The 20,914-nt window shown below is 49.0% G+C and overlaps 1 protein-coding gene across 3 annotated transcripts in view; it reads left to right on the plus strand.

Moving 5' to 3' along the window:
- Positions 1 to 20,914, plus strand: part of FLNA (filamin A) — a 90,745-nt gene that overhangs the window by 35,840 nt on the left and 33,991 nt on the right. For 2 of the 3 annotated variants that reach the window (XM_083419168.1, XM_083419167.1), the window contains exons 17-31: positions 3,039 to 3,199; positions 3,295 to 3,385; positions 4,553 to 4,722; positions 5,192 to 5,309; positions 7,757 to 8,019; positions 9,115 to 9,712; positions 10,163 to 10,336; positions 10,866 to 11,028; positions 12,036 to 12,196; positions 13,363 to 13,533; positions 13,616 to 13,739; positions 14,384 to 14,540; positions 15,411 to 15,600; positions 15,861 to 15,884; positions 19,730 to 19,977. In XM_083419168.1, coding sequence (XP_083275294.1) covers positions 3,039 to 3,199; positions 3,295 to 3,385; positions 4,553 to 4,722; positions 5,192 to 5,309; positions 7,757 to 8,019; positions 9,115 to 9,712; positions 10,163 to 10,336; positions 10,866 to 11,028; positions 12,036 to 12,196; positions 13,363 to 13,533; positions 13,616 to 13,739; positions 14,384 to 14,540; positions 15,411 to 15,600; positions 15,861 to 15,884; positions 19,730 to 19,977 — 2,813 coding nt within the window. The remainder of the gene's footprint in view (positions 1 to 3,038; positions 3,200 to 3,294; positions 3,386 to 4,552; positions 4,723 to 5,191; positions 5,310 to 7,756; positions 8,020 to 9,114; positions 9,713 to 10,162; positions 10,337 to 10,865; positions 11,029 to 12,035; positions 12,197 to 13,362; positions 13,534 to 13,615; positions 13,740 to 14,383; positions 14,541 to 15,410; positions 15,601 to 15,860; positions 15,885 to 19,729; positions 19,978 to 20,914) is intronic. The other variant, XM_083419169.1, reaches the window with a different exon arrangement.

Here is a 20,914-nt window from a genome sequence, read left to right on the forward strand (position 1 = left end):
CTGGAGGGTAGACACTGTGTGCAGAACTGCAGGGGGCTTGCTCTGGCCCACTGCCCCAGAACGGAGTCCATAAACAGTGGGCTCGCAACTTACACTCACGTTACATACACAATCGCAACCTATGCGGGTGGGTGAGAAAATAAATAAATGGAGAGCAGGGCAAACTTGCCAGTCCCCCAGTCTCTTGGTTTATTTATTTCCTCCCCCCGCCACTCAGCTGGTTTTTCTTGCTCACTGGGATCAGGGCAGGTCGCAGGAGTGTCCTGGGATGCTCCCTTCCCAGAGCCCAGGATGCGGCCCTCTGTCTTGTTGAGGTGCTGGTTTCCTGACTTTGCACTACTTTTCTTTGTGTGCGGACAACGTCAACTGGAACCGAGCCCTTGGGCCAACTCTAATGAGCTTCACCAGGTCCTTGTCCCTGGCCTTACTACAGCCTCTACCTTTTAAAATAGCAAAACAAGAGTCTCTGTAACAAATTCTTTCAGTTGAAACCCATTCACTTTCATCCTTTGAGGCCACAAAAGCTTATGCCATAATAAATTTGTCTGTCTAAAGGCTGTCACAAGACTTCATTGTACTGTATTTGTTCCCAACAAGCTGGCACAGCTACCCTTCTGTGTATATTTTTACCTTTTTTGAGACTCCTCCAAAATATATCCCAGTGGCTTTAGCCCCCAATGGCTAAGTGGAGTGTCCATGTTGGAAGCACTGCCCTTCTGGCCCCATAAGCGGCTTGTGTCATTGTACATGTTGCCTACTATTGGGGAGAGAGGATGCTGCACTTTGCATCAGAGTTTGTCTGCCGCATTGTGTCTTCTTCATATTCTGTTGGAGTGGCTGGAGCAACCCAGGCAGATGGGTGGGCTTACAAGTAATTACAAGTGGTGGAGATTGTCAGTTAAGTGGGAGTAGAGAAGGGGTTGCCCTTGGTCTCCCTCCCTCTTCTTCTGCTGACAGCTAAGGAAACAATAGACAAAGTTGTGCAATCTGTTCCTGCTCCCTCTGCAGAGATCAGCTGCTCCCTTTATTGCCCAGTTCAGCAGATCCTTTTGTATCCTAATAGCTGTTGCTTGCTGCCTCATTTAATGTTTAGAAGCATTGACCCTTTAGAGTTCCTGTAATTCGGAGGGCTCTCCAGGGCTATGCATCCTACAGTGCAGGGTGAGGGAGAAGTAAGGAGAAAGGGAAGAGCCATGCTTCCCCTGACCCCCAACACTCACTCACTCTTGTGCTTGGACCAGTGGCATAGTGTTGGTTGCCGGCACCTGGAGAGAGCGCTTGCCAGCCCAACCCTCACCACCAACGCCAACGCCGGAGCAAAGCAGGGCTGCCCTGAGACTCTTGCCTGCCTGCCTGCGCAGGGGGGATCCTAGCCAGGGGGGATCCTTGGCGAGTGGAGAGAAGCACTGAGGTCAAAAATTGTGTGCCTGGGGCCATGGCACCCCTGGCACACTACACCCCTGGCTTGGGCCACACCAAACCATGGCTTTAAGGTCTCCAAACATGCTTTAAGGCTTCCAGGCTTTTGCTCCCTGCTTGGCATTTCACCTTCTAGCTACAGTGGCCTGCAAAAGTGGAGCAACAGCTATCAACTGTGCCTTATCTGTTTCAATGCTAAATAATAGCTAAACTTCCTTCACTGTTGTCTTGCATTAGATCTAAGTCAGGCCACACTCTAATACTGTTTAAGTGTGTCCCTGAACAGTCATTGGCAATGAGATGAGCAGTCCTTTTTTGTTTTTATCATCATTCTCTTTCCCTCAAGGCCTCTTCCCTGTTAGTTGCTGACTGCTCCTCTGTCCATGAGACACAAGGCCATTGTTGCATATGAAGCTAGAAGTGCCTTGAGTTATTTACCCACTCCATGGACATGTATGGCTTGCTGGGTTTTCTTTGCTGTCATTTTGACAGTTGTGGTTTTCCCAAAGGGTTCTGGGCATTATAGTTTGGGGAGGATGCCAAGAAACCTATAGCCCTCCCTTGCAGAAGTCACACCCCACACCCCAGCAAGCCTGGATGCTATAGGACAGAATGCTGGCCTCTGTTGCCAAACTGAAACCTGGTCATGAAGACTCTTCCTCTCTACTTCGGTGGACTCCTTAAACTACTTGGAATCACTTCCTATTGTGTTCAGTAGGGCTTACTTTCAGGTCAAGGTTTCATAGTACTGCTGCCTTAGGTCATGATCTCACACTGCATCTCCATCAGAGGCCAGGAATGATTATGGTGATTCCCTTCTCTCCACTCCAGCTGCAAACCTTTGGAGCCAGTCAGTAGCTAGGTGTTACTTGAGTACCCACCTGTTGCCTTCAGTATTAGAGACCTGCTACACCAGGAACGTGGGTGGCGCTGTGGGTTAAACCACTTGCCGATCAGAAGGTCGGCGGTTCGAATCCCCGCAATGGGGTGACCTCCTGTTGCTCGATCCCAGCTCCTGCCAACCTAGCAGTTCGAAAGCACGTCAAAGTGCAAGTAGATAAATAGGTACCGCTCCGACAGGAAGGTAAACAGCATTTCCATGCACTGCTCTGGTTCGCCAGAAGCAACTTAGTCATGCTGGCCACATGACCCGGAAGCTCCCTCGGCCAATAAAGCGAGATGAGTGCCACAACCCCAGAGTCAGCCACGACTGGACCTAATGGACAGGGGTCCCTTTACCTTTACACCAGGAACAGGGAACTCATGATCCTCCAGATCAGCAGGTCTCAACCTGTGGGTCCCCAGATGTTGTTGGACTACAACTCCCATCATCCCTGAGCTCTGGCCTTGCTAACTAGGGGTGATGGGAGTTGTAGTTCAACAACATCTGGGGACCCACAGGTTGAGAAAGGCTGCTCCAAATGGTGGTGTTGGACTACAACTCCCATCTTCCCTGACCACTCGCTGTTTTGATTGGGGCTGATGGGAGTGGAAGTTAAATGCCACCTGGGGGGCCACAGGTTCCGCATCTCTGTGCTGCACCTTTGGGAAGGCCACAATAAAGCAACTGGGTTCCAGTTAAAGCTGCTGTCTCACTCCCACTTCTTGCTTCTTAAAAGGTGACGTGAGCATCGGCATCAAGTGTGCACCAGGCGTTGTGGGCCCAGCAGAGGCAGACATAGACTTTGACATCATTCGGAATGACAATGACACCTTCACAGTCAAGTACACCCCCCGCGGTGCTGGCAGCTACACCATTATGGTGCTTTTTGCTGACCAGGTAAGAGCTCCTCTGACTGCAGGAGGGTGGGGGTGGGGAGGAGGCAACAAGGGTGTAGAAAGCAGTGTTTCCACTTGCTTCATGTTCATCTGCAGGCCACCCCCACCAGCCCCATCAGAATCAAAGTGGACCCCTCACATGATGCCAGCAAAGTCAAGGCCGAGGGACCGGGACTCAACAGGAGTGGTGAGCTGGGGGACGCTCTGTAAATGGGGGTGAATTGGGGCTGAACTGTATGGCTGGGTACCAGGATCCTTGGAGCCTAAGCTTAGAGCAAAGATGACTAAAATTCCCTCCAAAGGTACCTGTTTCTCTTAAAATTTGTGCAGGAGCTTTGAAGCTCCAACTCTTTAGACCCACTGATTCCCATACAGTGGTGCCCTGCAAGACGAATGCCTCGCAAGACTGAAAACCCGCAAGACGAAAGGGTTTTCTGTTTGCAGAGGCGCTTCGCAGGACGAATTTCCCTATGGGCTTGCTTCGCAAGACGAAAAATGACGAAAAAATTCGAATTTTTTTTTTTGCTCCAAAACCCCTTATTTTGAATCGCTAAGCTGCTAAAAGCATTTTAGCAGCAAAACCGCTAACCCCCCACCCCTTAAAAAGCCGTTTTTAGCCCTTAAATCGCCAATAGCGCTAATAGCGCTACTCCGTCAATGGGCTTGCTTCGCAAGACGAAAAAACCGCAAGACGAAAAGACCCGCGGAACGGATTCTTTTCGTCTTGCGAGGCACCACTGTACTTAGACGTATGCATGACTCTGGATCCAGGACCGTGCTTGTGTTATGGACTGCCAAATAGTGGGGGCATGATTTATCAATCCTTGGTGGGATAGGGCTTTGTTAGTCCTCAGTACTCCTTGAGGAGCATTTCTACCCCTCCCTCCCACACTGATAGGATCCTGCGAGTAACCAGGGATTATTGGGAATACTCCCAGGAGGTCACATGGTGGGGAAGGGGCTGTGGTTGGGTTACAGGCCTTCCTTCCTCTGCTGTCCAAAGTTTCTCCCAAGTTTATGAGGAGAGGGCATCTAAGGGCATTCTCTCTCCAGTGTTGTCCCATCTCTTAGGCAGAAATCCTCAACCACCCCTTTGGAAGTCAAGAGTGGATGGTGTGAGGAAGGAAATGGGAATACTGAGCCTCTAGTATGGACAGCTGAAGGCAGCTGACAAAAGCATTTTATTGAGTGTCCTAATTTGCAAAATGGGTAGAACTCAAACCTAGGCAAGAGGTGGCTTTGGGCGAATGGTTTGTGTCCTAAACTGGATGATTGGGGTGGGGGGATTCCAGTAAGCTTTGTACTAAGGAGCTTGTTAGAAATGTTGTTTAACTTTCTCCTCCCTTCACTACAGGTGTGGAGATAGGCAAACCAACCTACTTCACAGTCAACACAAAGGCAGCTGGCAAGGCTAAGCTGGATGTCCAGTTCACTGGCCCGGCCAAAGGAGAGGCTGTTAGAGACTCTGAAATAATTGACCACCATGACAACACTTATACTGTCAAATACACCCCTGTGCAGCAGGTGAGTGATGGGGAGGAGACATGGGATCTTAAGGGCTCTCTTATCCCTGAGGCAAGATTTCTTGGTCAGTAGCAGACTTCATCCCAGAATACACAAAGCCGGCTAGGATCTGGCGTCTTCAAACTCTAATAAGAGCAAGGAAAGAGGAACCTGGAGTGGCAGCTTTAGGCAAATAGGATGGTTTGTGGCTTGCATGTAGGGTTGAGGTCCTAGCCTAGCCTTGTCCTGGATGTACTGTATGCAAGGTCCCCCCCCCGCCCCGCAGAGGAGCCCTTGCTAAGTGTCGGGAGGTGTTGCTGTCCAGATACAGGCTTAGTCTCAATTAAAGTAGGCTTTAGAATCTACTCAGGTTACAAACTAGATTTGGCTGTGGCTTGGAGCTGGCAGGATGAGGGCGGGAGAAGGCTGTCTCTTTATCACTCAAAAATGGTGTCTTTAAGTGATGACAGTCATGGTTCTTGACTTTCAGGGTAACATTGGAGTGAATGTTACATATGGAGGAGACCACATCCCCAAAAGCCCTTTCAGTGTGGGAGTTGCACCCACCCTGGACCTCGGCAAGATCAAGATCTCTGGACTTGGCGACAGTACGTATCCCAGTGACTTAAATGCTGGACACAGCAGTGCCTGTATCTGCTTTTGCTAATCCTGGGAAAGGGTGATGAGCTACATACCGTGTTGACCTCTAACCACTCTGCATCTAGCATTTACGACATCATTAAGGCATACTTTTGGCCAGCATGAGGGCTAGAAATCTGCTTCTAAAACAGGCATATGGATCTCCAGATTTTTGCAGCAGTAACAGGACAGGCTCTTTGTGAAGTCATCCTGGCTGTGGTTGCATCACTGCATGCCTCTATTATTTCATCTGTTCAAAATTTCAAGCTGCGGTCTTTCTTGGCTGGTATACCCAAAGAAAATGTCTTTAAAATGTAAAAGTCTTTGCTCATTAGAGTAAGCCTAATTTTATAAAAGCAGCACAAGAGTCAAATTTGGGAATAAGGTAAGATAGCTCCAGTAAAGGTATTGTGTTCCTACAAGTTATAATTTGATCTAAACCCACCCTTAAATTAGTTAGCTTGTCTCTGCCCCCCTCCATTCAAATGAAGATTGAGTTGAACTAGTTCAGTCTTCCCCCAACTTGGTGTTTTCCAGATGCTTTCAACTACAATGTGCTTGGGGCAAACCATGTTGTAGTCTAAAACATCTGGAGGATACCAGATGTGGAGGAGGGTGATGCCTGAACTGTACAGCTGCTGTTTACACAACCCTTGTTGGGTTTCTTTTAAAAAAAAAAAAATTCTTAAAAGGTAACCACCTAATAAAAAAATGATCTATCACACACTTAAAGGTCTACTCTGCTTCTCTGCAGTCATTGGCTTGTCTGAAGTAGGTTGGCCATGTCAAGTTAATCCCTGAGGATTACAATACAGCCAGTGTTTGCAGCTGGCTGGTAAAGCCTTCTGGGATCAGACCAAGAGCCCATCTGTTCCTGCATCCCTTGGGAGGTTTTGGCCCCTGCAAAGCAGATTCAGCAGCTCAGAAGAAATGTCCACATTGAGAAGTCTTGCATTAATAGGGTTTTGCAGGCCTGCAATTTTGCAGAGCAAATGTAGAATAGTTTTGCTCTGTTGCTTGCTGTCTTGGGTTTATGAGTTCCAGGAGGCATTGTCCTTCAAGCAGACTCACTTTTGCAAATGTACTTTTACAGCCATAAAAACTAGAGTAGGACCTTTCCTGAGTCCTGGGGCCAAATCACATTGCACTTAAAACACAGAGTTCTGCCCAAAATGACATCTAGCACTCCTGCTTCTCATCCGCATCCTCTCCCCCAGCAGCAACCCACCCATTAGAACTTGCCCTGGGGTTTCAGTCAGCTGCATCTTTGCCAACCCAGCTCCCGTCATCCTCTTCACCAGCCTGTGATGTGAAGCAGCGACATCATAATTTTATTTGTATGCTTTCCTCCTACAAAAAAAATCAAAGCAGCTTTTGCAGCCTAGGAAACGGGAATGCATCTCAATCGGTTGTCACAATAACAATTTCACGGCAAAAGAAAATCACAATGGCAAATATAATAACGTACAAAACCCATAATTGCAGTGCTATAAATATAACAAGATTACATTAACACCACACCTCCTGGCAATAGCAGAAATAACAAGGGGGGCTGGGCGGTTTCCTCCCGTGATGTTGCCTGTTGTGGCAGCACTAGCAATCCTGCTGCATGTTAAGGGTGAAGCTCAATGCAATGGCCTTTTGGCAGCTGTGTGAATCTGCAGAATGATTCTAAGCTATTGCAGCAGCATTCTCCTCCTGCCCATCTCCACCCTCCCCCTTGACACATTGCAGTTTCTGTGCTATGCAATGTGTGTACATTCCTCCCCATACCATGTGGCAGAGCCTCCACACAATAAGAATCCCTGACAACCCATCTGTGCTCCCAGGATCAGAAAGCTTTAAACTGGTCTTGTGGAGTGTTGCCCCAACAAGATTGGGGGCATTTTGTCTCACAGGCATTTTGTCTCTACTACAACCCCACCCCAGGAAGGGTTTTGGGGTTCCATGGAGGTCAAACCATGATGGGAAAATTCCCCATTTTTAGATGCCTCCCAAGTGGCAGCTGGATTAAAAATCTTTGCTTCCTGGAGACCTGCCAGGGCCAAATGATTGGAAGCACTCCAAGGTCTTTGTTTTTTTCAGGAAACATTAGTCATGCCAGTATTTCTCCCTCCCCGCAACTTAACCCCAGCCACAAAGTATTGTCACCTTCTCTAGGCCTTAGGAAGTGGTGCCATAAATCTGAGAATCCGCTGTCTAGGAATCCAGTGGATGGTTCTGTCTTTGCAATTCTTAAGCCGCTCTCTATAGGGCAGGCAAAGCAGTGGATTTGGGGGTAGGAATGCTTGGCCCGCAAGAGAAGGATCTCTCCCCTCCTTTTTTAATTCAAAGGGCCAAATACACTTAAGATCTGACACAGACATGCACATGCATGTATACCCCGCCTCTACCCCCCGCACATTGTTTTTTGCAGAAGTGGAAGTGGGCAAGGACCAGGAGTTCACCGTCAAGTCCAAGGGGGCTGGTGGCCAAGGCAAGGTGGCTGCCAAGATCACAGGCCCCTCCAGCAAGCCTGTGCCCTGCAAGGTGGAGCCAGGCCTCAGCTCCGACAACAGCGTGGTGAAGTTCATCCCCCGGGAAGAGGGGCCTTATGAAGTAGACGTGACCTATGATGGCGTGCCAGTCCCAGGCAGCCCCTTCCCTGTGGAGGCTGTACCCCCCACCAACCCATCCAAGGTAGGAGCTCCTCATCCCACCCCCCACCCCCCATTAACGTGGCAGAGGGATTGGGCCTTGTGGGCTGATTCATAGTCTCTGTGTGGAGGTGCAGAACCACCTCCTGTGTTCTAGAACTCTGGGCGGTTTCTTGCAGCATGTATGTGGTGGTGGTGGTCTCATGGGGCATGCACAGAGTGCCCCGTTTTTGAAGTGCCTTTCCTCACCAAATTTGTTTTGTCCTAAATCTTGACTTTTCTTTCTTCCTGTCTCAAACCTTCCACTCTTGTAACTTCACAGTACAATAACATTCTGACCTAGCTAGTGAGCTCTAGCCATTTCATGTACTTAGACCAAGCCAAGTGGGCCTGGTTAGGGGGCTTACGGAGGCCCTGTGGGCAGGAAACCACTATTATGCAGACAGCAAGCCCTTAAAAGTCTAGATTAATCTGACGGTGTGGATGTTGGTTCTTCCAGTGGGTGGGGGGCTTAAATATTTGTGTGTGTGCACATGCCTAATAAAGAATATGTGTGACCATAGTAGGAGAGACGCATCCTCTCCCTGGGCAAATTAGTGCTTGAGTTTCCAAAAAATCCCCAAAACCTGAATGCCCTTAATTCTTCTTTCCTGAAAAGGAGGGCTTGTCTAGTAGTGCAGACTTGAGTCGAGGTGGGGGCTGTACTGACTAATTTCTGGGTGGGGGAGTATGCTGTTCTCCTCCATATGTTGTAAGTCCTATCATCCCTGACCATTGGCCATGCTGGCTGCTGGGACTGCTAGGAGCTGGGAGTGAGATGGCACCTGGAAGAGGGGCCCCGGTCCCCCATCCTCCCTGGACTAGAGCCTTCTCATCGCTGTGTTAATTTGTCTCTGGGTGGTTGCCGCTGTAGATCTGCACACATCTCCATGAACTCTGTCACTCAGAGCCCTGCATAGGTCTGAAGGGGCAAGTTGACCATTTATAAAGCATTTATCTTCATCTGGGTGCAGCAAAAAGTCACCTTTTGAAGGTGGGAGGGTTTGCCTTGATAAATCCTTTTTATTTAAAGGTCTTGTTTGATGGGACAAAGTGACCATGAAGCATTCTTCTTCTGTCTTCTCTTTCCTTGTCCCAGGTGAAGGCCTATGGACCAGGCCTGAAGGGTGGCTTGGCTGGCGCTCCTGCCCCCTTTACCATAGATACCAAAGGGGCTGGCAACGGAGGCCTTGGCCTGACTGTGGAGGGCCCTTGTGAGGCCAAGATAGAGTGCCTGGACAATGGAGATGGCACCTGCTCCGTCTCTTACCTGCCCACGGAGCCTGGCGAATACAACATCAACATCCTCTTTGCTGACACCCATGTGCCGGGCTCTCCCTTCAAAGCCCAGGTGCTGCCTGGCTTTGATCCGTCCAAAGTGAAGTGTTCGGGGCCAGGGCTGGAGCACGCCACGGTGGGGCAGGCGGGAGAGTTCAGCGTGGACTGCTCCAGCGCCGGCAGCGCAGAGCTCACCATTGAGATCATTTCGGAAAGCGGCACACAGGCTGAGGTCCACGTGCGGGATAATGGCGATGGCACCTACACCATCACTTACATCCCTCTCTGCCCGGGTGTCTACACCATCACAATCAAATACGGTGGGCAGCCTGTGCCAAACTTCCCCAGCAAGCTCAACGTGGAACCAGCTGTGGACACGTCTGGAGTTAAAGTCTACGGGCCCGGAGTGGAAGGCAAAGGTGAGGCTGGCTGGGCCCTCTCCTCGGGAGAGACAGAAGGGGTAGAAAGTCAAACCTGTTATATACTGGTGACAAGTGGGCACAGTATGCTGGTAAACCATTTTGTCCTGAGCCTGGGGCTTCATAATAAGGGGCTTGGAGGTGTAGGCTAGGGAAGAGAGTAATGGGGGGTGAAGACCCTTCAGCTCAAGCTTGGCTGTGATAGATGGCCTCCATCTTGCCCTGAGCATGTCTTATTTGGCCTGGGGATACTTCAGGCGATGGGTGCAAACACCTTGGGGCTTTGGCTCAGACCCACATTCCAAATTACTTTCCCAGGTGATGCTGGATACAGTGTAGGGCCTCGGGTCATTCATGAAACAGGATGCAAAATGAGACTGGGTTGGGAGAGTCCTGTTGTGCAGCCTCCTTCCGTATTCCGTGACTTCTGACCCTGCTTGTGCTCACCAGGTGTGTTCCGTGAAGCCACCACAGAGTTCAGCGTAGATGCACGAGCCCTGACTAAGGCTGGAGGCCCTCATGTCAAGACGAGAGTGTCCAATCCCTCAGGAAACCTGACCGAGAGCTATGTGCGTGATAATGGGGATGGGACCTACCATGTGGAGTACACTCCATATGAAGATGGTGAGAGAGCTGTGTAGCGGCAGGGAGGGGTGTTCATGATGTGGGGAGCCCCCTTGGTACTGATGGTGCAGACCCTAATGGAGGGCTGTGGATTTCCAAGATCCTCTTCAATGCTTGCCTCACAGACTGCCCTTTTTGCTTTGAAAATGTGCCCAGTTTCATGGCCAATTAAAGCTGTTGTTCAGTCTTCAGTGTTCAGCCACCTGAGACTTCTGGCCCTACTATTGGGCAAGATGAGGTGACCTCCTTTTTGGAAACTGTGGAGAGTGAAAATGTGTGTGTAGCATGCACACATGCTCTTTAATCATGACTGTTAAGCACGTGCTCCATCAAACCTTTTTGCCTCATATATCAAAATGTCTTGGGCTGCTTGAGCCTAGGCATTAAGGGAATAGTGCCAGAGGAGTGAGCATGGCTGCCACCAGTCTGCGCACACCTGAGGTCACAGGAGGGCTTCCATGATGCATAGGCTTTGAAGTTTGAGGCATAGCACCCAAGAGCTCCAGCTTTCCCCCTTCTTCTTCTTCAGGTGTCCACTCTATTGATGTGACTTACAACGGCAGCCCTGTGCCGAGCAGCCCCTTCCGGGTGCCAGTAACAGAAGGATGTGACCCCACAAGGGTTCGAGTGCATGGTCCTGGCATCCAAAGTGGGACCACCAACAAGCCCAACAAATTCACGGTGGAGACCAGGTAAAACTGGAGAGAGACCAAGGAGGATTGCTGTGCAAAGGGGCCTGAGAAGGGCATCGCCTCCTGGTTTGGGCAGCCGACCTTGCCTGCTCCCTTGGGAGGTGCAGCCCAGCCATCAAAAGAAGCTGTGCTAATCTGGAATGGGCAGGAAGGAGGTCATCTGCTATCCTCTAATGGATCACCTTGGTGACTGCTAGGAATCTTGCAGGAATGCTGGGCTTTAATATGCAATAGCATAAAGTAAATTAAAAGTTTTGTGCGTTTTATAATATTGCAGGCTAAGCACCCTTAGTAAAGGTTTCATTCTTTTAGTGTTTTGAATCTTAGTTGCTTTTATGTGGTAAGTGACAAATGTAATAAATGTGAAAGGCATCTCTTTAATGAGATGAGATCCTGGCCAGCTTTTTGCGGTCACAGTAATGCAGCACTGAGCTAGTTAGAGAAGCAGCCTGGAAAATGAAGTCGGCTCCTAGCAGTAGCACTTGTAAAGGTGGAGAGAACATAAGAAAAAAATGCTCTCTCCATTGGGGTTCCTTTGCTTTGCATCGAATCTGCTTCCTTCAGGGCCCAAAGATTGGCGAGAAAGTGTGTTAAAAGTATAAGCAGGAAAACATGGTTGGAAGGACAGATAAGACTAGGCAGGCTGTGGTCTGATCCAGCCACCCAGGCAAAACAAGATAGCATACTTAAGCTACAACTAATCCTTAAGGCAACCAAAATGGTTTCTTGCTCTGTGAATTTTAAATTTTTAAATTCATTGGCCTGTGGGGATTTTAGCTTTTTAAGAGTTCACACAAGATTCATTGGCCCACCCCAGAACTGTTCTTAATGGAAGCACTTCCACTTCCACTGCGCTTCTAAGTTGCTTGAACAGGAGCTTCCTGGTTCACTTCCTCAATCTTCTTTGCCTGAGGCAATGAGTCTGTGGCGACTGCCAACTATCACAGGCTTTGATATGTTGATCAATTGGGGCCTTTTAGAGTCAAAACTGGTTTCTTCTTCTACAGGGGTGCTGGTTCTGGTGGACTGGGCCTAGCTGTTGAAGGTCCCTCTGAAGCAAAGATGTCCTGCACTGACAACAAAGATGGCAGCTGTTCAGTGGAATACATTCCCTATGAACCTGGCACCTACAACCTCAACGTCACTTATGGTGGCCACCAAGTGCCAGGTACCGATTGGGGCTGCGTTGTGTGTGTGGCAGTGGTAGGCAGGAAGTGGCATGGGCAACTGATTTATAGGTTGGTGATGGTGGTATCTTCTGTCGCTCTTGGCATACATGGCCCTAGAGAGGGAGAGGGAGCCTCTGGCCCATGGTCCTAATGAGTTCTGGCAGGAGTCCTAATTTAGCCCACAATAGTTTTCCCTGAGTCCTGCCCACCTGCCATCATATTGCATTTGGTGTGAGGCAGGTAAAGATGCGGCTTCCTGCCTAAAGTGGGATTTGACTGAATTGCTGTTGGGGATTGCAATGTTTTGTGCCTTTGGCCAAGTGCTTTCTTTTGCACTGCCTGGGCAAAGGAAACACATTGCCAGCTGCCATGGTAACATCAGGTGATTGACACCTGGGTGGCCCTGCACACCTGCCAAAATGGCTGACAAGGTCTGGGTGACCTAGGGATCTGGTCCACTGACCGGAAAAGATTGCTCTTCCCTTGGCTCCACAATTCAATTGTTGCTCTTGATTTTTCACCACTTTGGTGTTTTCTTTTTTGCGGGCAGGGCACTGGTGGAAATTTAGGCTGCCTTTCTAGCCAAAAGAAAGGCATATAGTCCCATTAGGCTCTCCTGGTACCTAAATAATGAAAGCAAGATTTCAAACTGCCCCAGGTTCCTTGGCCTAAATATTCCGCAAAAGAAGTTTATATCCATCTCTGTTTTGCGTTCTTGGTGCATTTCGTCAGCTCTCCTCTGAGCAATCTCCAGCAAAGCAGGACTGGGCTGGGCCTGCAGGATGGTGTAATGCTTAGTGTGGGGTCAAAGGCTGCGGACCGTAGGGCACAGGGGTGGGGGACCTGTGACTCCCCAACTCCCATCATTGCTGAGCATTTGTCATGCCGCCTGTGGCCCTTCCAGCTCTACAATTCTATGGTTTTATGATTGTACGCTTCGCTTGAGTCCCCTGGAAGATCAAAGAGACAGGCAATTGGATTGCAAATAGGACTTGCTGGTTAGGAAAGTTGGCCTCCTGAAACACAAGCGCGGGTGGGACTCAAAAGCAAGAGACTTCTTTTAAAACTGCATTTGATGTAAGGAGTGTGTGCTTTACCTGAAACCCTGGAGTGGTTTCTGGGCTCAAATCCAACCTTTTTCATCCCCTTCTCTCTCTCTTCATAGGGAGCCCCTTCAAAGTGCCTGTGCATGATGTGATAGATTCATCTAAAGTTAAATGTTCAGGCCCTGGCCTGACTCCAGGTGTTGTCAGAGCCAATGTCCCCCAGTCCTTCACGGTTGACACCAGCAAGGCAGGTGTGGCACCCCTCCAGGTCAAAGTTCAGGGCCCTAAAGGTAAGCAAATCTCGGCTTGACTAGACCAGTAGTGCCTTCCTGGGGCTTGGCCCTTCTCTCACCTGTTGAACTCTTCCTGCAGGAGTGGTGGAGCCTGTAGATGTGGTGGACAATGCTGACGGGACTCAGACCGCGAGCTACGTGCCAAGCCGGGAAGGCCCATACAGCATTGCTGTGCACTATGGAGATGAGGAGGTGCCCCGCAGGTATGGGTTGTGGATTGGCCGCAGCTTCTAGCCCCTCTGAGCCAAGGCAGAGACTCTAACAGTGATGGCTGCTTTTTGATATTTCCAAAGCTTCAGATGATTTCACCATTTACTAGAAATCCAGAGTGTTTGTAAACCCAGCACTTGAGAATCTGAGGCTTGGGGACTTATGTCCCCAACTAATGTTTTTAAAGTTTCATTGAACACGTTGGGCAAGTTGTTTGAGAGAGGGCCTCTGCAAATCTATTAAAGACTCCAATGTAATCCATGTAATCAATGTTGGAAGCAAAGCCTTATGCCACAGATCTTTTTGTCTCTTGCTGTTGACTGGCAAATTGTGTTAGAGCAAAAACTGGCACAAGACTTGAAAGCTTTTCCTGGAACACTGAGCCCAGTGTACAATGTCTTACACTTACCAGTTGTTTCTGCTGAATGTGCTGTCCTGTCAATGGGAACTTCTCATGGGTAGAGGATTCCCTCAGGCTGCAGTGGCCTCAGATTGCTATATAATGCCTTTATTTTGTGTAAGAGAAAGATGAACACCTGTGCAGCCTGGAATTGAGGGATGGGGGTGTGGCCATCTCTGTCAGTTGCCTAACATTAACAGAGGCACTTCTCTCCCTCCCTCTTTTATATGCTCACAGTCCATTCAAGGTTAAGGTTCTTCCCACACATGATGCCAGCAAGGTAAAGGCTAGTGGCCCAGGACTGAACACAACAGGTGTGCCAGCCAGCCTGCCTGTGGAGTTCACAATTGATGCCAAGGATGCTGGAGAGGGCTTGCTGGCCGTCCAGATCACCGTAAGTGGAACAATGTCCACAGGGGAGATGAATTCAGGTTGGGGGTTGTTGTGAGAAGGCCTTCAGGGCAGAGGGGTCGGTTCCACGGTAGATACTTGGGGGAGAAATGAATGGGAGATGATGTGGAAAATATGGGACAAGTCTGAAGGTACACATAAGCTGCAGTCAGGTGGACTGTGAGCTCCTTCATTCAGTCACATGGTGGCACTGCCTTGTGGCAACATCTTCACTGATTTCTATAAGCCCTATGGTCACATAGCCATACTTGCTGTCCTGTACAGGAGTGGGAGCTTTGATAACATTTCCAAATGGCAGGAAACGCTGCTTTGTTCATTTTCCAGAGCTTTCTGCCCTTGACTCAGGCTACCCTTCTCATCCTATACTTAGAAGGGCCACCAATTCTGCACTTGGTGAGAGTCTCTTGACTCCTGAGTATCCCACTGCAGCAAGACGGTAGATTTCAGTACTCATTTTGAACCAGAGGTCTATAGTGGTGGCAAGCCTTAAGCTGAGCTTGCATCTAAAGCACAACAAGGGTTTTGTGTAGGTCACTGACCAATTTCACAACTCCTCCTTGGTAATCCCAGTTTATTCATGCCTTGCTCAGCCCCCCCCCCCCTTTTAAACATAAAATGTCCTTTCAGTGCTTTCCTATGTAACAGCAAGAAATGCCCATGGCAGCAGCTGTCCTTCTTGTGCCATACTGGGTTCAAGTGGGTTTTCACTCATACAAATTCCTGTCAGATTCTCGTGACCATAACAACTTGGGGCAGGGACCTAGGTTTTGAATGGCTGCTGCAGTTGCCGCCTCTTAACTTGAAATGCTTGCCTTCCTTCTAAACCCCCCTTCCTGGGCTGTGCCGTGGCCAGGATCCTGAGGGCAAGCCCAAAAAAGCCACCATCCGTGACAACCAAGATGGCACCTACACTGTGTCGTATGTCCCAGACATGACCGGCCGGTACACTATCCTCATCAAGTACGGTGGGGATGAGATCCCCTACTCGCCATACCGCATCCGGGCCCTGCCCACTGGCGACGCCAGCAAGTGCACCGTCACAGGTGAGCGCTCCTCCCAGGTGAGGGTCTTGTGGGGGGGTGAGGGCTGCTGGAGGGTGGGGCGAGCCACGCTAAAATAATGCCACGCCCTCCCACCACATTGATTGCTTTTTGCCGGGCACATCCGGCCACACCGCTCACCCACCGTGGGGAGGGAAATGCCACATTGCCTACATTCTCCTGTGTTTTATTTTAATTGTGCACTGTTCCGTGTGATTCTTGTCTCACTCTGATTACCCTTGCTCTTTGCCCTTTCACCTCAGTGTCGATTGGAGGTCATGGGCTAGGTAAGCAGCTTGCTAATGGCTTCCTTCCCCCACCCCAAGTATGCCTGCCTGCCTGCCTGCTCTCGCTGCTTCCTTTTCTGCTGCATGGTCTCACACTGGCATTGGGCTCCACCTCTGCCCCAGGTCAGAGAGGAGAGGGCAGCCAGGCTTCCCTGCCCAAAGGGCTGGTTGGACTGCTCCATCTGGAAGGGACCTCTTGTTCTCAAAGTAGGTGCCTGCTGAAAACTGGGTCAGTTGCTAACATAGAACTTCACAGAACCTGGATAAAAGCTGCCATTTCCCTGGTTAGGCTATAAAAGAAGCATATGTATTCCTTGGTCTGTTAAGACCTTGCCAGGACCAAAATGATCAGGCGGGCGCTTAAAGTGCAGTGCCACTGATTAAAGCTTCTAGTTCAGGGATTGTCGGGGGGGGGGGGGGGAGGCTGTGGCACTTGCAGTGGTGCACCTCCTCCCAGACATAGCCAGCATGGCCCAGTGGTCAGGGATGATGAGAACTGTAGTCCCCATATCTGAAGGGACACAGCCCTGCTTTAGTTGTTGTTTGTTTGGGGCTTTTAAAAAAATGATCTGCCCTGCGCTTGCTGCTAAACAAGAACTGTTTTCAGTAGCTCCCTTTGATACCTGCTCCACCTTCAGCAAACATATGATGAGTTTGAATGATAGGACTTGTGCCAGCATAAGGGAATGCCAGCTTTCCAAGTAGCGCACATGAAGGCAGTGGGGCCCGTACTTTGTCTTAACCCATTATGGACTATTGAAATCAGTAGTGGCTCTTCAGGGGCCCAGGCAGAGGCCTTTTGCAGACCTGCTAGAGAAGCTGTTCCTTGAAGCAAAGATGCTAGGGGTCAAAACAGGGTCCTTCCTTCCTTTCTTTTTCATTTTTCAGTTTTTTACTTGCAGAGATGAGCCACTAGTTTGCACCTGCTGGAACATATTCACTTTTTGCTTCTTCCAGCAGGATAGGATTGCTGTGAACTAAGCCTCTGCTTCAGAGGCAGAAAAGAGGCAACTTTTGGGGAGGGGGAGGGAGAGCTGGCAGCCTTGCATTTTCTCCAACCCTAGCCATTGATAGGAAGCAAGGAGGTGGATCTGAATGTTAGTGGTGGGTTGGATTATGGCTGTCATGGTACATTTCCCCCTTCCACCCCCTTCTCTCCACCCTCCCTGCCTCCCCAAATAGTCCTCTCCTACCCTTTGCCTCCATCTTCCATCTCCTGCTGTGCTTGCCTAATGAGGGGCGTGAGCTTGTGAATCAGGAAATGGATCAGGTACATGCATGTTTCTTAACTCTGGGGAAGGCTTCTGTCTACAGGCAGGCATGTTGCAAGCATTGTGGTGGCTCAGGTGACCACTTTAGGTTTGTGGGAGTCCTTGTTGATGTTGTCTTGGCTTTCCACAAGAAGTGTGCCTCAGAGGTCTGTATCAGGCACGTGAACAGATTTTGTTTGCCACATTTCTTTACTGTCAAATAGGTTGAAAACTCTGAGCAGTTCACAAGAATAAGGGGCTAAAACTGTAACACATAAAAATCTAAAACAACTACAGAATAAATTATTATTATTATTAATAATAATAATAATAATAATAATAATAATACCCTGCCCTCCCCAGCCAAGATCGGGCTCAGGGTGGCTAATACCAAGTATAAAACAATTGATTAAAATACAACTTGAAACAAGATTAAAATACAACATTAAAATGCAGCCTCATTTCAGTAGAAACTCAAATCAAAAACTTTTTGGGGGATGAAAATGTCATCAAACCAAAGCAAAAGCAAGGCCCTGGGAGCATTGAAATGTCTTTTCCTATCATTCAAAAGATCAGTGCAGGTGCCAGGCGAGTCTTTTTGGAGAGGGCATTCCGCAGCCTAGGCGCCCCCACTGGAAAGGTCATCGGGGTGAATTCCTGGCAGCAGCTTCAGACCAGAGAAACTGAGAAGTGGTTGCCATCTTCAGGGAAGCTAGGTTCCCCACCCCAAGTGTAAGGGGAAAATAACACCTCATGGTCTTCCTAAGTAGATTAGAGGAGTCATAAGCTGCAGATAGAGCCCGAGACCACAGTGAAGAAACATCATTATTTATTCAATTTGTATACTGTCCTTTATTAATGACACATTACAGAACATCAGTGATAAAAACATAATAAAAAGCATACTGGCAGACAGCCTAATAATAAAATAGTCATCATAATAACAGTCCTCCCCGCCCCCCCCCCCCCCCCCCCCCCGCATTTTTCCAGGCTGTGGGCCATAGCCATAGGCCTGGGTAAAGAGGAATGTTTTTGCCTGGTGCCTAAACATGCGCTATCTCATCTCTCTCTCCCCCCACTTGCATCCTCCAAGCAGCTTGACAGGCAAACTGATAGCCCATGGCCTGTCTTTGCTATCCAGAGGGCTTAGGAGTCAAATTTGGCTGGACATAAATCTAAACATTTCCCCTTCCCAGCACTCATTCCCAAAAACACACTCTCATAGCCAGCACTAGGGGCCCAGGTTTTATTATTGTGTGTTTAGCTCTGATCATGATTTGCCATTTTACAATAGGAACCTAAGCCAACAATAGAAATCTCGATTCAGCTTGAACTTGATGTTGATGTGATGAGGGGAGAACCCAAACATGATATTTACAGCAGCTTCTCTGTTTGTTAACAGTGTTGTTGCTTTTGGAAATCTCTTTAAGCCAGAGCCCTCTCTGTAAGAAGGATTAACCCACTGTGGTGCCTTCTAGATCTTGTTGGGCAAACTCCCATTGGCTCCAGTTTCTGTGGCCATTGGTCAGGTAGGATGGGAGCTCGAGGGCACCATGTTGGCTGCCTCATGTTGGCTGCCTTTAAGCTAGTTTGAAAGTCTGTGGCTCAAAATCTCCTCTTGTGCTTTGATTGCATAGGGTTCGTCCTTCAGTGAAAACAAGCACTTCCTTGGCATTGGCCAACCCCTAGTTACCCAAAGCTGTAACATCCCTTGCTTTATGAACAACCAATGCTGCTGCTGCTGCTGGGGTCCAATCATGGCTTTAGTTGCCTTAACTCCATCTTGCTTTAGTCCTTTTTTTAAAATGTGATGTTATCTGACTGTTTCCTTGGGGGCTTGGTGTCAGATGGCAAGAGTTGGGTCTGATCCAGCTCCCAGCCTCCTGTGCAAGCTGGAAGGGTTTTGTAACCCCCACCTCAACACAATTGGTGTGGGGGCTCTGACAGCCTCTCCTCTGCACCTCAATCACCTTCTCCCTTGCATAAGCACATGTGAAATGGGAGTGAGCCACTGAGGTGCATCAGGGGAACAGTCTCTAGTAGATAGTGGTGGGTGGTAACATATCTTGGCTGAGTTCTAAACATTGTCCTGCCGAAAACTTAACTGCTGACCAGGCTTTGGTATTGGCTGGAACAGCCATCATTTTGAGCAAATTGTGGTGTCTGCAAAAGCAGGCCTCTCATGTGAATGCAAGTATTCCTGGGAAGAGCTTGTGTGGGGTCCACCAGCAAGTGTGAACTGGCCCTAGTGTTCCAGCTTGTGTTTTCATACTTGCAAAGTTTCCTTTTATTCTGTCGTCCATTGTGAAGGCCTTTGGGTTTATACAATCAATTGACCACTTGTACCTGCAACTGAATGGGTGAATGTAGCCCATTGGTCAGGTGCTCTGTTTTGACCTACAGTGGCTTAATTCATCTGTGCAATATTGGTCCCCCCACAATTTGGTCAACCTGCCCTCTGTCTCAAAGTCCCCATGAGGCCATGTCAGCTGGTATAAGAGGCTGGGAGCTTAGGGAGACCCATGGTGCATGATGGGAAGGAGTTGGGAATTGGACTCAAGTTCTCCATTCCTCATTGGCTTTCCCTTCTGCCAGGAGCCGGCATTGGGCCCACCATCCAAATTGGTGAGGAGACGGTGATCACGGTGGATGCCAAGGCTGCCGGGAAGGGCAAGGTGACTTGCACAGTATGCACTCCTGATGGCACAGAGGTGGACGTGGATGTGGTGGAAAATGAGGACGGCACCTTTGACATCTTCTACACGGCGCCCCAACCAGGCAAATATGTCATCTGTGTGCGCTTCGGAGGAGAGCACATTCCCAACAGTCCTTTCCAGGTTACGGTGAGTCTTGGGGTGACCAGGGAGCAGTATGTGGCCAGAGGTGTCTGGTTCAGCAAAGGGTTTAATGCCTAATGCGATTGTGGCTAGCACGGTGCTGATGCTGGAAGGCTCATACATGTGTGCTCATACAAGTCTTGTCCTGCGGTAGTTCTGCCTCCTTTAAATGAGTGATAATGGAACTTCCTGCCATACTGACTTAGAAGCCCAGAACTGTGGTGGTGAGATGATTTTACCTGAAAGAGCAGGGGCAGTATTAGCAAAGGAGTTTGGTCTTTGTTTTGGATACTTCTTGTGTGTCTGTCCCAAAACTTGTGACATGTTAGATGCAACAGTCCTCCTGGCACTGAGTTCAGATCTAAGCCCTGGGCTACATCTGAGCTGGTTAACACAAATAAACATACATACATACATACATAGGAAGTGGGAGGTGAGTCCCCTTCTTAAAAAAAAAGCTCATGTGCGTTCTAGATCTGAGAATTACACATTCTGGGCTCTGCTTGTTTGCTCTAGGGTTGCATGTTCTGAATGGCAAAAATCAAAAATCCTGCAGAACGGAGGCTGTGGTCAGACTAATTGGGGTTGTTGGGGGTTTTTTAGAAGAAATTGCATCCATGATCAGATTAGAAATATAGTGGTTGTTCCCCCTGTTCCCCCAAAATAGTGGGGGTCATAACAGCACAGGCAGAGGGAGAAGTTCTGTGCAGTGCAGCATAGCCTACAGAATGCTCCCAGCTGCCTTACACAAAAGCTGCTGAAAACTCCACCTCAGCCTCAGATTTTGCCACATTGCAGTCTTGGGGGCACATATTATTTTAAACAGTTCATTGGTATGTCCAGTTTTATAACCTGCTGCTTTTTGAGGGGTGGGGGTATGGTAACTTCTGGGTAGGACTTGCTCTGTTTCTTGCCTTTAGGCACTCTTTGCAGGAGCAGACGC

The sequence above is a fragment of the Podarcis tiliguerta genome (genome assembly GCF_965153285.1).
Source record: "Podarcis tiliguerta genome assembly, chromosome: 17".
NCBI lineage: Eukaryota > Metazoa > Chordata > Lepidosauria > Squamata > Lacertidae > Podarcis > Podarcis tiliguerta.